Source organism: Canis lupus, chromosome 34, assembly GCF_048164855.1.
Source record: "Canis lupus baileyi chromosome 34, mCanLup2.hap1, whole genome shotgun sequence".
Taxonomy (NCBI): Eukaryota; Metazoa; Chordata; class Mammalia; order Carnivora; family Canidae; genus Canis; species Canis lupus.
In genome coordinates this window covers 6,077,294-6,090,976 of record NC_132871.1, presented here as the reverse complement: position 1 = coordinate 6,090,976, position 13,683 = coordinate 6,077,294, and the positions used below count along the sequence as shown (strand labels likewise).

The window sequence follows — 13,683 nt, the reverse complement described above, 5'->3', positions numbered from 1 at the left end:
TCTTAAATTGTATACTTACAAGATAATTTGCCAAATGTAGCCTGTTAATCAATCTGTCTAGCTTTAAATATAAAGCTTTTAAGTAATCTCCTACCTCATATTCTTCATCCTCAATATTTATATAACATTGCCATCTAGATTTGCTCCTCTCAGATTCCTTTTTGAAAAGTTCGGTTTTTACTTATCAAACTCTCTTCTTAACTCACTAATATTGTTTTTTTTAATCAAAAAATATTAAGCATTTCTGGGAAAATTACCCTGTTAGCACTCCATTTTGATTGCATCACTTTCCTTCCTAAAATATTCTAATAGTTCTTTGGGAAGAACAAAGTCTTTCGCTCTACAGTTCAAAGACACAACTGTCCTTCCTGATATTTTGTTTTTGGCCCATCACCGTGTGACACAAATAACTCACATGCTTGCCACTTTTTAAAACCCTGAAATATCAACCCTTGGAAAAACCTTCCCTAAGATAATGTTTTTGTCTTACACATCAATCCATCACTTTAGCAAACTGATTTGCCTACTTTTTAAAAATGGTTATTAGAGTACATCACTTGCCTCCAGTGCTTGATGACAGTGAACAATTTCTACATAATAATGTATTGCAAGCAACAGTTTCCAATGTCTAGTGTGGATAACACACTTAACTAGTAGCCACTAAATTATAAAAGAATTAAAATTAGCATCTTTTTTTATACTGGAAATAATATTTACATATTTTTAAAAGATTTTATTTATTCATTTGAGAGAGAGTATGAACATAAGTGGGGAGTAAGGGGTAAGGAGCAGAGGCAAAGGAAAAGCAGACTCCCCCCTGCGCAGGGAGCACGGTGCTCCATCCCAGGACCCCGAGATCATAACCTGAGCCAAAGACCGATGCTTAACCAACCGAGCCACTCAGACACCCCAATATATTTGTTTTTATAAAATATTTACCCTCAATCACAGCCAAATTAACCAGTAGGCAGCTATGAGCACTATCAATAAATTTGCAAAAGAGCATCACAATAGTTATATCATGTGACCCTCCATCATTTCTTTTCTAGATACTAACATGGTTAGAGCCAAGAATGAAGGACTAAAGATGCACATTAGGTCAGCGGAATGTGATACTCTTTGATTTCCCAGTACTTACAGGTTTCTCCTTTTGTCTTCCTATGCCCAATCCTGAGAGGTAGATGACCATGCCATATTTATCATTAATTGCTATTACATAGATGTGTATGGAACAGTCTAATCACATACCCCGCAAATGCTGAAATATTTTTAAGTCCCAAATATGTGGCTAACAACTAATGAAAACATTTCATAACATAAGCTATATGACATAGACAGATTGATAATATAACCTACCCATCAAACTCCTGGAGTTCACATTCCTTAAGCAGTGCCAGAGCATGCCCTTCATATTCTGTGACTATTAAAAAACAAAAACCAAAAAAAAAAAAAAAAAAAAGTAGGTGAAAGTTTTAAACAACGATCTACACTTTTTAACTAGTTTGGCAAACTAATATGATAAACATATGGTTAGGTCATAAAACAACATTTATTCTTGAATATTTATATTTTAATCATGGGAAAGAGGATTAAGTGTTACTGGCCTGACGTGTTTTATAGCTTTATGGAAAAGAGGGTCATATATTTGTTCCAACTACATAAGTCATTTGGGGATATCCCACACGTAGCAGTCGGATCATTTATCTCGGTGCCTGTCTGTTCAGTGTTCCCTTCCTGATATTATAAATAAGATAGATTTCCTTTAAATCAGAAGCCTAAGAGCAGCCGTATTTTGGAAATAAGGCATATTAGCTGGCATCAAGCAGTCAATGTTAAATCGCTTTGGCAACCTTACATGAATAAATTAGTTGAAAGGTTAGTGTAAGATTTACATACTAGAAGAATGTGTATCTGGAACTGCTAGACTCAAAAGAGGTGGAGCTGGATGTGAAAATAATGAAGCCAAGCCAACACCAATGATGACAGACCCAAAGCCGAGGAGGAAGGTGGCACAGACCCACCAGAGCCGGATCCTCCGAGGAAATGAATCTGTCACTCCCTATCGCTGTCTCTACAATCACGATGCCCTATGCAGTATTGTAAATGCCAGTGGAGACAGGATAAACTGGCACACTGCAGATGGCACCAAGCATCCCAACCACATTTAGCATTTTCTAGGGCAGTGTTGCCAGAAGAGACAGCCCAGCTGTATCCACCCATCAAAGATTTCTGCTGACTGACATGACACTGCAGATGGATTTTTTGTGTAAGAATGTGCATCATTATATGCAAGATTACATTAATCTTTCATGCCTGTCTGTCCCTGGTGCCAGCATGGTTCAAGCTTTTCCTACAATGTTTTTAGATATTGTTAAGAATTATTAGTCTTGGTGTCTAAAAGAATCATTCTGTATCCAGCGGCATTACATTGTAATTCTCCCAAAGCTTATTCAAATGCTGTTAACATTCACATGAATAAAACTTCTCTATATTAAATTCTAATCAGAAGAAAGCTATGAGAAAACTAAGTATGAAATATTAATATTAATAAACTCGGGAGGTTAAGTCATCATAAATGATTGTGTTGACCATTTATAAACCTCAGCAAGTAGTTGCAACCTTAAAAATACAAAATAAAATGTTAGATAGATATGCACACTGAAAACACTTCATGACATTATGAAGAGATATCTATGCCGAGAATCAGTTTTAATAAATCTTGCTTTTATGCTAAAGCTTCCCTTGGTCGAGCTTTCCAAATCCAATACAAAATTAGCTTTAAAATTAGGCTATGACTAAAAGCTACCTTTATTTAGGACAAATTTTAAATAATATTCTATTTCTTTGACCTTGCAGGTAGAATTTGATGATATATTGATGCACATTATCAAAGAAAGGTGATTTTTAAAATGACATTGGAAAAGGAAAAAAAAAAAAAAGATAGTGACCGGGAACAAAGAGAAAAGATAAGAGAAACTTGATCACAACATATGAGGAAAATGAACAAAAGGAATGCAATCCTTGGCTTCAGGGAGCTCACACTCTGGAGGCAGACACTAGACACTAATTTTAAAACCTGAATACACAATATGAAATCGCGATAAGTGATTATAAAGAAAAATAACATAGGCAAAAAGGATAGAGAACAATCTGGACTACTACTCAGATACAGTAGAAGAAACTGAAGTATGTATTTAGACAGAATATTATGGGCCCTGGAGTCAGAAAGAGCTAGATTCACGTCATCCCACTCCAAATAAACATAAAAAGTAGACTGCTAGGCAAATGCAGTTTCAAAAAGTTACTCACCTTTTTTTTTTTTTTTTCACTTGCTTTCCTTTTCTGAGGAGAAGGACACCCTATGCCCTTTCTATTCAGGAAATTTGGAGTTTCCATTCTTTACAAGGCTCTGAACTCAGCTCCCAGTACTGGGCTTCCCCCACCCATCCCCTAACCTTCCAGTTTAAATATTACTTCCTCAGGAAGACAAGACTGGAGGAAAGTACGGTCTTGAGGTTGACGCTGAATGTTGATGAGGAAACAGGCAGAGGCAAAAATCAGCTGAGATCTGGACTGAAAGATACATTTCTTGGTCTGGGGACAAAATTCGATAATGGGATAAGATGGCATTTTCTCTCCTATCCTATAGGTACTTCCGCCTTAGCAAGCTCCAAATGGAATCTGTCATTTCCACCTTCTTATTGCCTCTCAAACATATTGTTCTTTGTGTTCTATCATCTATTCCTTGCTACCCAAGATAAGAAAATTACTTCCTAGCCTCTCCCCCTCCTCACTCTCCACAACCACTCCAAGATCAAGACCAGTTGTTTTGGCCTTTATTGCTAACACATCCCATCTCAAGCCAATACCCATGATTCAGCCACTACTATTTTTTAAACTGGGCAGCATGACAGTCTCTTCTCTCCCTTTAACCTTTATCCTGCTCTCCCTAGAATGACTTTCTCAGGCATTCAATCGTATTCTTTTCCTACATAACTTCCACTGAGGACTCTTAACTGTCCCCAAAGACAATGCTCTAACTCTGACATCTGAGCATTAGAAACAGGATCGGCCATATACATCCACAATTATTTAAGGGATAACAAAAAGAAACTTTCATCCAGAATCTCCATAGCTGGATAGGATGCGTGAACAGGTATTATCCAGATTTTTACTAACATGCAGGGAAAATCGGAAAGAAATAATGTCTTGGCCTACTAGCATCTCTTGTGACTCAATTTTATCAAATTGCCTAGCATTGTACTGGGCAAGATCAAGAATAACAAGAGGCATTTCCAAGGGGAGAAGGCTTTAAGTGGAGACAGGGCCAAAGAGAAAAAATTCCAAGAGGAGATTTGGCAAAAAGTGTCAAAAGTTAAATTCATGATCCTATCAGAAGAGGGAAACAAAAGGCTGGCAACAAACTTCACTTTCTTGACAATTCCATCAGGGCCAAAGGGGAAGTAAAAAATTATCTGGTGACGAGGTAGTCCCATGGGCCCCAAGTTGGCAGAGATGGAGGCTAAATTCAGAGAAGTGTCTTTGACCAGGATAATGATGGTGAGCATGATAAGGTCTAGCAGCTTTGTTAACACCAAAATTGACTGAAGGAGATGGAATTGCCTATCATGAGCAGGGAAGATTCGAGGGCAGACATAGTATCTGTTTCAAACGTTTCGGTGAGCCTTATCCACAAGATGGGACACATTTACTTTGCGTTACTACAAAGGAGAGCATTGACTCTAAAAATAACAGGGAGGCAAATGTCAGCTCACCAGTTCTCCCTGCGGTTTATGCCTTGCGCAGAGGCATGTGGCCAAAGGGGCAGATACATTTGCAATCTAGCTAAGATACCCAACTCAACAAGTTGGCGGCCTTGGGCAGAATCAGCCCAAAAAGGACACCCTTACGTAAGTTAGCACAAGCAAGGTGGCTTTTCTAATATGCACAAGGCACAGTGACCCTGACCTCAATGACCAGCGGTCCTCTCCAGTCACGGGAGACACCGCCACGGGGTACCCACGCAGAGGCTGAGAGTTCACCGCGCAGGAGTTGAACCACACCAACACTCCGCCACGGGGGCGAAATTAAGCTAGACAACCTCTACGGCTATTTCCAGTTGGATCTCTCTGTTGCCTTTTTTCACTTTATTGTTCTACAAATTATCCCAGGAATCTATGATCTCTCAGAAACTGGCTCACACCTTGTGAACAATGTAAATCCTAGAGCCCGCTCCGTTTGAGGAGCAAGATAAAGAAATGGTATCATATGCCAGCTTGGGCTTACCACGCCTGTTCTCCTTCGATTCATGGGCCAATACGTTATTCGAAAAAAATAACCTCCATTCTAAGTTCTTCCAGAAGTGTTTCTGATACACTAGAGAAGATCCCACCCTGGTGATGGTAGCGGAGGGGGGATGCAACTTCAGCTCATGTATTTCAAAAGATGCACGATCTATATTCAGAAGAAGTGTTTCAGCAGTAACCAAAATGAAAAGTATGTTTTTATTAAGGTGGTGATTTTTTTTTTAAACTGGAAGTTTATACCTTCTGACACCCTTCACTCATTTCTCCCACTCCCCACCTCTGGCAACCATACAGAGAACAGAACCAACCCGTTCTCTATACCCATATGTTCAGTGGCGGGTTTGCTTTCTGTTTTCGCTTTTTATTTTTTTAAGATTCCACATATAAGTGAGATCAGACGGTAATTTATCTTTCTCTGACTTATTTCACTTACCATAATGCCCTCAAGGTCCATCCATGTTGTTAAAATGTCAGGATTTCCTTCTTTTTATGACCAAATAATACTCCATCGTGTATGTATATGCGTGTATGTACGTGGGTGTGTATATCACACACATACAGACACACATCTTCTTTAGCCATTCATCCACTGATGGACACTTAGGCCGCTAGGCTGTGGTAAATAGTGCTGCAATGAACATGGGAGTGCAGCTATCTCTTTGATTTAGTGGTTTTTTTTTTTTCTCCTTTGCATAAATACTCAGAAGTGGAATTGCTGTTATCATAAGGTAGTTTTATTTTTAAATTTTTGAGGACCCTCCATACTGTTTTCCACAGTGGCTGCACCTATTTACATTCCGGCCAACAGCGCATGAGGGCTCCCTTCTCTCCACATTCTCACCAACACTTGCTGTCTTTTTTGGTAATAGCCATCCTAACAGATGCGAGGTGATCTATTTCACTGCGGTTTTGATCGGCATTTCCTTGATGATTAGTGATGTTGAGCACCTTTTCATGTACCTGTTGGCCATCCGTATGTCTTCTTTGGGAAAACAGCTATTCAGATCCTCTACCTGTTTTTAATGCAACTATTAATCTTGCTACTCACTCTTAAAATAAATTTATAGAAAAAACCCTTTAAAGTGTACATGTCTAGCTAGAATTCTTAAAATCCTGCCTCGTTTATATAAGCACTTTCTCCTAGTGAATTTATCATCATGTAGAATTTATTATGTAATTTATATTCCATTTAGACTCAGCCGTGCACACAAGATATGCTAAAATAATGGTCACGCTGGACATGCAGAAAATACGGACCTTTCTGTTTTACTCTTTCACATATCTTTTTCTTTCAAGGTGTGAATTGAATCTATTACATCTCTTATGAAACAGACGTTCACAGCATTATGACCATCCTTCTAGGGCACTTTAGAATATACAAGGTAGCTTCAAATATATTACCTGACTCAAACGACAGAACCACACTGTGAGGCAGGCAGAAAGATTCAAAAGCTTTTCAAAACTCTCCACGGGTTTATTCAGTCCTTGGCACAAAATAGCAAACTTTTAAAATATAAATACTTAGCTAACATACATAACTAACTACATGGTTTTATACGCAAAAGATGCAATTTTATAATTTTGCCTGTAGGAGGAGTGTTAGGCAGCTAATAATTAGCCATTCTGCACAAATATATAAGAAATTTCTAAATTTGCTTAATGTGATATGCTAATTTTACTTTATGTTTAACTAAATATAATGTTCAGTAATAGTTACAAATTTAGGGGAAAAAGAGCCCTAGGATATACAACGTTTCTCTCCAATACAGAAGAAAGCAAGCACATTCTTATCATTTCCTCTGCCTCCCATCAGGTTTCCTCACGTACCCGTCTCCTTTCTTCTAGGCTCTGTGTCTTCCTTCCTCATCTCTATGCTGTTGGCAGAATCATTTCTGCTAAACCAGATGGCAAGGCTATGATAAAAATTTACACCAACCTCAGATCAATACATGATCAGTAAACTACTGAGTGTAGCATAAACATCGATCCATAACTGGATTTCCACTTCCTCTAGTGCACATAGCTGGGAGCCTTCCCAAGAGCCACTGTGACCTGGTTTTGTTTTTCCCCCTCCCTAACAGAACCCAAATTCAGTTTAGGTATTTTCAGCCTTCAGAAAAAGGGGGTCCTACTTCCAGCCCATGGGAAGGGTCTTAAGAGTTGAGAGAGTGATTGCTCCACATTGGGCCCACACAATACGGCAAACTGACAGGAAGAAATTTTAATCCTTGTTCAGTATTAAAGCATGTTGGATCTCACACACACACACACCTCTCTCCATCCTACTTGGTCCGAATGAAGGAGGATCTAATCTGCTGACAACAATCTTATGATGGTGGAAAGGATCAAGTTTAAGATGAAGTCAAAACTGAGGAAGCCAAAGCAAATTGATGAAAGAATTCCAAAGGTATTATGGGTAACACACAAACACACACACCCACCCCACTTGTACGTGCTTGCTAGCTTGCCTTCCCTTACTTTTCTTCTTCTGCTTATGCACAGAAAACCATGTTTGCCTCTGACTTTTCAAAAACGGTCTAGTTCAAATACTTTGGAAACTTCTTATCAAAATATCACCCTCTGAAATACCAGAGTTCAATTATAGTTATTTGAATATATATTTTTTATTTAATTATATGTTTGAATATGTATATTTATTTGAATCCCAAAAAAAAACTAAAAGCCCCACAAGAGCGGGTAGGATGACGTATTCATCTTGCGTTCTGCAGAGTGTTTAACACGAAGCATTCTACAAGACTTTCCTGAAATGAAAGATCTATAGCAGTATCTACATAAAACTGTTCTGAAAAAAATTAAAAAAAAAACTGTTCTGAATATTAAATCAATGAAACAAAATAATGTTTGCCAATATGTTTGTTCCACTTTTAACAGTCTCATCCTAATACGAACTTCAAACTTTTTTTTTTTTTTCCCCACCAATCTTTCAGAATCTTCAGTGGGAAGGAATGATAGATCTGAATTGCTCCTTTTCCTTTTAAATTTCCTCTAAGTCAGCCAAAAGCCTCAAAGGTAAAATATTAACTTCTCACTACAATTTTATCTTAATCAGAAATTCCTCCTGAATTTTTCATGGTCGTTTCTCTTGAACCTCCAGTGTAATAGATGCCTTTTGGGGTGATTGACCTTTACAAAAAATTAAGGAACTTCCTTCTACCTCAATCCTTCAAGTCATGAGGTAAGGGCATCAAATCTTATATTGTGAGACCTATTTCCCTTGGTTTCAGCTGAGTAAGACCAGGTCACTCTGAATTCCTTCCTCAGGAATTTATATATGAGACTAGAGAATCCAACCAAGTACACTCTGGCTTTGTCTCCTGAACAGGTTTACTATGCAATACTCTTCATCAATTTAAATTTACTATAGATTTGCCCTGCGTGTTCGTGAAGCTTCACTGAAATAAAATCAGACACACTGGGGTTGTGATTTTCCATAGCATCAACCCTCCTTGTCAGTCCACCCCCGTGGGAAAAATAAGAGTCTCAAAGGAAACAAAGGAATTTGGTCACCAAATTCAAAAAATTGAAAAGGATTTTACTAATCTTCTTTCTATTAACTTTAGCATCGGCAAATTTCTATTTTCCTCACCACAAACCTAAGCACCTTATCTAGACAATGAATTTAAGCTACCGGTTTCTCCAAATTCATCTAAACCAGCAGTTACGTGCTTAGTTTTGACCTAACCAGCAGGGGTCAGAGTCAGAACAAAAACCACCTAATGAAGGATTCCATGGAAAGACATCAAACATTTAAAGTGAGCAAAAATCAATTGCTTGCCAAACTGCAGAAATAATGTGTAAATAGCCAACATCTCGATGAAGATATCAAAAAGTGTTCAGCTCCCTTGGAAATGGCTCCTAATAATTTTTAAAGTCTGAAAAAAGGACTAAAGAAAATACTGACATTCGAATAAAAATAACACAATAAAGAAAACAAAATAAACGACAATACTGGAGTTAGCTGTAGTAGGTTATGGAAGCACATAAAAAAAGCTTTAGATATGACAGGTGGTTTCCTTGATTTGGCTTAAGAACACATACAGGTCTTTTGCTTCCTTAAGTAGAATTTTTTTTTTTCATGGCAAAATCATATTGTGAGAATGACTTACTTGTAACATCAGTCTTTATTCCTGCAACCCTCAACAGCGGCTCAACCTTCTCGTGATAGATTTGGGTAGCTTCTTTTTTGTGGCTTTGGGGGTTAAGAATTACTTTTAATGACTTTGGTCTATTTGAAAAACCTAAGAGGAAAGCATAAAGACAAAGTTATACAATCTTCATCAGCATTTTTTTTTCCTTTAAAACCATACACTAAGTCCAGTTAGAATGCCATACATCTATTTAAATAGTATTTGCTGTTTTTATTTGAAATTCTTTTACAGGTTTTCCCAAACATGGCATTATTTTGAAGCATTTACATTTTCCTAGCAGTTGAGCAGGTCCATTCCTCTTAAATCATGAGTTATAACGAAGCATTTCATTTACGCAGAAAAGTGTGGATGAAAGCAACTTTGTGAATGTTGTTAGGCAATGTTCGCGTCTGTTTACCAAATCACGCACGGAATGTCAAATGGTCCATTAGCATTTATTTCTGGAGGGAAAAAGCAATAAGCTGCACAGGACAGAAAGGTCTCCTTCCTCTCCTAAGATGAACATGCTCCTTATTCGAATTGGGCACTCCGGTGACCTCGGGGCTCCCTGGAGATCTCGGGACTCCCCGGGCCTGGCCTGCGGCTGAGCCGGGGGGAGCAGAGGACGCAGGGCTGGGTCAAGGCCAGCGCCCAGAGCGAGGCACGCGGGGAGCCAAAACGAGGGGTAGGTCGAAGTCCAAGCTTGGAAAGGGGGGGCAGGGAGAAAGGACCCTTCCCCCGGGCACCGGGGCAGCGAGCCTCGGCCTCCCAATTGGGGCTGAGATTTGATCCCGCGGCTTTCCGGGCTGCAAGGTGCTGCTCCCCTAGAACCCAGGGGGAGCAGGTGCAAAGCATATTTTCTGTTGGGAAGTGCGGGAGGCACAGGGGGCCCAAGAACACCAAGGACCCTTCCTTGGAGGCCAGCTGCGGCCTCAGGGGCCGTGCTTCAGGGCTAAGAAAGCAGTGACCAGCATCTGCTTTTTTTTTTAATTGGAATATTCATGTATTTGTTTGTAGATCGTTGAAGTGCGCTCTGCCCACAGAGCCACAGAGCGGGACACCCAGTGCTCGCCCGCAAGGGCTTTTAGCAAAAGCGCTCCCGCCACACCTGGTGCGATGCCCCATCTGCGGGGCCCCCCCCTGCCTGCACCCCCCCTCCCCCCCGCCTGCACCCCCCCCCCCCCCCCGCAGGCCCGCGCCCCCCAGCATGCCCTAGGCCACCAGCTCCGCCCCGTGCTTGGGGCTTTGAGGGAGGGAGGCCCGTGGGACACACAGACAGCCCAGGGCTAAAGGGCCCTGTTAAGTGGCAGGCAGGGCCCCGGGTGCAGGGGTGCCCAAGGAGCCCCCCCGCCTCCAGGGACCAGGGCAAGGCCTTGCCGAGAAGGGGGCCTTGGGCTCCAGCGCTTGCACGACTCAGGATTCCCTCCTTCCTCACACTGCACCCCCCGCCCCCCAATAGCAGCAGCAGGAGCCGGGCGGGAAGGCAACCCTCAGCGAGACCAGCTGAGGCCCAGAAGTGCTGACGACTTTCTGTTCCCTGTGGGCTTCCCCATGACGCTCTGGAACCCCTGGGTTACCTGCCAGGTGCCAGGCGTGCCTGGCTTTCCCTCGCTTAGTTTCTTCCTTCCACTCCACCTCTTACCACCATTTCTGAAAATCCTGCCACTTTTTTTTTTTTCTGTCCAGCAGGCCCCATGCCCAACATGGGGCTTGAACTCACAACCCTGAGATCCAGAGTCAGCATGCTCCCTGCACGGAGCCCGTCAGGCGCCCCAAGGTCTGCCCCACTCTTTTTTTTTTTTTTTTAAATCTTTATTTATTTATGATAGTCACACACACAGAGAGAGAGAGAGAGAGAGAGAGAGAGAGAGAGAGGCAGAGAGGCAGAGACACAGGCAGAGAGAGAAGCAGGCTCCATGCACCGGGAGCCTGATGTGGGATTCAATCCCGGGTCTCCAGGATCACGCCCTGGGCCAAAGGCAGGCGCTAAACCGCTGCGCCACCCAGGGATCCCTCTGCCCCACTCTTGAAGCTTACTTCAGGACCACTTTTTCCCTAACAACTTCCACCAACAGAACTCAGCCCTCTGGCCTCAGGCCCACTCTCCTGGGTGTGCCTCTGTTACCTATTTTCTGTATCACTTACATAGAAAGAACTGATGAAAGACCCAATACCTTGGAACCATCTGAAATGGAGTAAAGACTATATTACACTAAGGGGGAGAAGGAAAACCTGTCTTACAGTAGAATGACAACTCATAAATATGGAGGAAATTACAGAGTTAGAAAAATCACTATTTTCACCCGTTATGCTAATAATGGGTTCAGGCAAGAATCAGCAATGGATGGTAATACCCTCAGTGACAGGGAACAAAATATTTACTTATTTTTATTTACTTATTCTTATTTACTTATTTTTAACTCTGTCCCCCTTAATTGTTCTCATTTCAAAGGGCAAAAAGGGACATTTCCAATGGAGAAATCTAGCAGACACTGCCTTAGTCAAGTGATCAGAGTTAACCACACCTTTAATGTTCAAACGGACACACAGGCCTTGTGATACTTTGTGGTACGTGACGCGTAGCACCGAGGACACAGCACTTCCACGGCACCGCGGCCCAAAGGGCATGTGGCTCAAAGGACAATCACACAGACAAACCCCAGTTGAGGGGGCATTCTCAAAATAACTCCCTAAAGTTCTTTTTAAAAATTGTGAAAGAAAGCTGAGGGCCTATTCTCCATCAAGGGAGGCTTAGGAGAGGACAATTAGTGCCATGTTTGACTCTGGATCAGGAAAAAACTGCCATAAAGGACAGGACGACTGCCCTGTAACCAGGAAGGACGAAGCAGATCAATCTAGGGCCCACTGTCATGAAAACACAACAAGGACAAGACACTTGTTCTACACTTTAGAGGCCCAGACTCCGATCGAATATCCAAATTATAAAAAATAAATTCGAAATTTTTTAAGAATTAAAAAAACAAACAAACAAACAAATATCCCAATTATGTTTATCTTTCCCGGCATATTTCTGGAAAGATCCTGCTTCATTGCTTGGGCAGAGGCGGTCCCAGCATGGCCAGTGTCCAGGAGCCAAATGGTAGTCCTCAAAGGTTATCATGAAAACCGGCTTTTACTTCCCCTTCCTCCTCCCTCATGCCGGTCAGGTAATGTAAGTTTTGGGAAATAAGGAACAGTCATTTGGGGCCTGTGGGGACAAGCACGCTGTAGCTGAAGGCTCATAGCCCATAAATAAACACGTGTGAAAGGGTACGCACTGTGTCCCATTCCGCCTTTGGGCCACAATCCCCTTAGGAAGAAGCTAAAACTACTCAAGATCTCCTAAAAGGATTTTAGCAAATTCATTTTATTCTTAGGCCTCCATTATAACTGCAGCAACAGAAATTCAATAAATTCATCCGAATGTTCTATCCCTTACACATCCCGATAAACTGAGGCCTTTTAAAACATAAACCAACAAAGCCAATTTTTTTTTTTTTTAACCAGAGCACGTAGTCATTTTCTCATTTATCTTTTTCCTTTTGGGTGTTCTTAATACGATGATTATGAAGCTAGACTCTAAGTATATGAAAATTAGGTAGCAACTTGATAGCTATTTAGAGATCAGAAGGGGGATTTCTATCAACTAAAGCAAGATTTTTTTTTTTTTAAGGATGTTCATCATCAGGTGGAAAAAGGAGATATAATTAAAAAGTCTTGGGGATCACTAGGTGGCTCAGCGGTTCAGCACCTGCCTTTGGCCCAGGGCATGATCCTGGAGTCCCGGGATCGAATCCTACATTGGGCTCCCGGTATTGAGCCTGCTTCTCCCTCTGCCTGTGTCTCTCCTCTCTCTCTCTATCATGAATAAATAAAATCTTTTAAAAAATTTAAAAAATAAAAATAAATAAAAAATAGTCTCCAACCTGTCTTCCCTCAGGCTCCCTCCTCAAGCCTCTCTCTACCTTATTCAGCCCCTTGAACGTGCCACGCTCCCTCTACCACAGGGCCATTGCACCGGCTCAGCCCTGTCGGCCCACCTATTCTTGTTACCATTTGTCCAATTAACCTTTACTCTTTGCTTTGATCTCACCTTAGTCATCACTTCCTTGGGAAAGATTTTTATGGCCTCCTTGGTTTTGTGACTTTAGCGAGGCCTTTGCTCCCTTATCATTTGTTCTTATAGGTCCATACACCTTCCAATCTTGATTCTTATACTATTATCATTT

At 41.1% G+C, this 13,683-nt stretch overlaps 1 protein-coding gene across 3 annotated transcripts in view; it reads right to left on the bottom strand.

Annotated features, from left to right (window-relative positions):
* Positions 1–13,683, bottom strand: part of CERKL (CERK like autophagy regulator) — a 129,577-nt gene that overhangs the window by 42,635 nt on the left and 73,259 nt on the right. For all 3 annotated transcript variants that reach the window (XM_072811384.1, XM_072811385.1, XM_072811386.1), the window contains exons 3-4: positions 9,434–9,565; positions 1,357–1,420 (exon numbers count right to left, since the gene is read on the bottom strand). In XM_072811384.1, coding sequence (XP_072667485.1) covers positions 1,357–1,420; positions 9,434–9,565 — 196 coding nt within the window. The remainder of the gene's footprint in view (positions 1–1,356; positions 1,421–9,433; positions 9,566–13,683) is intronic.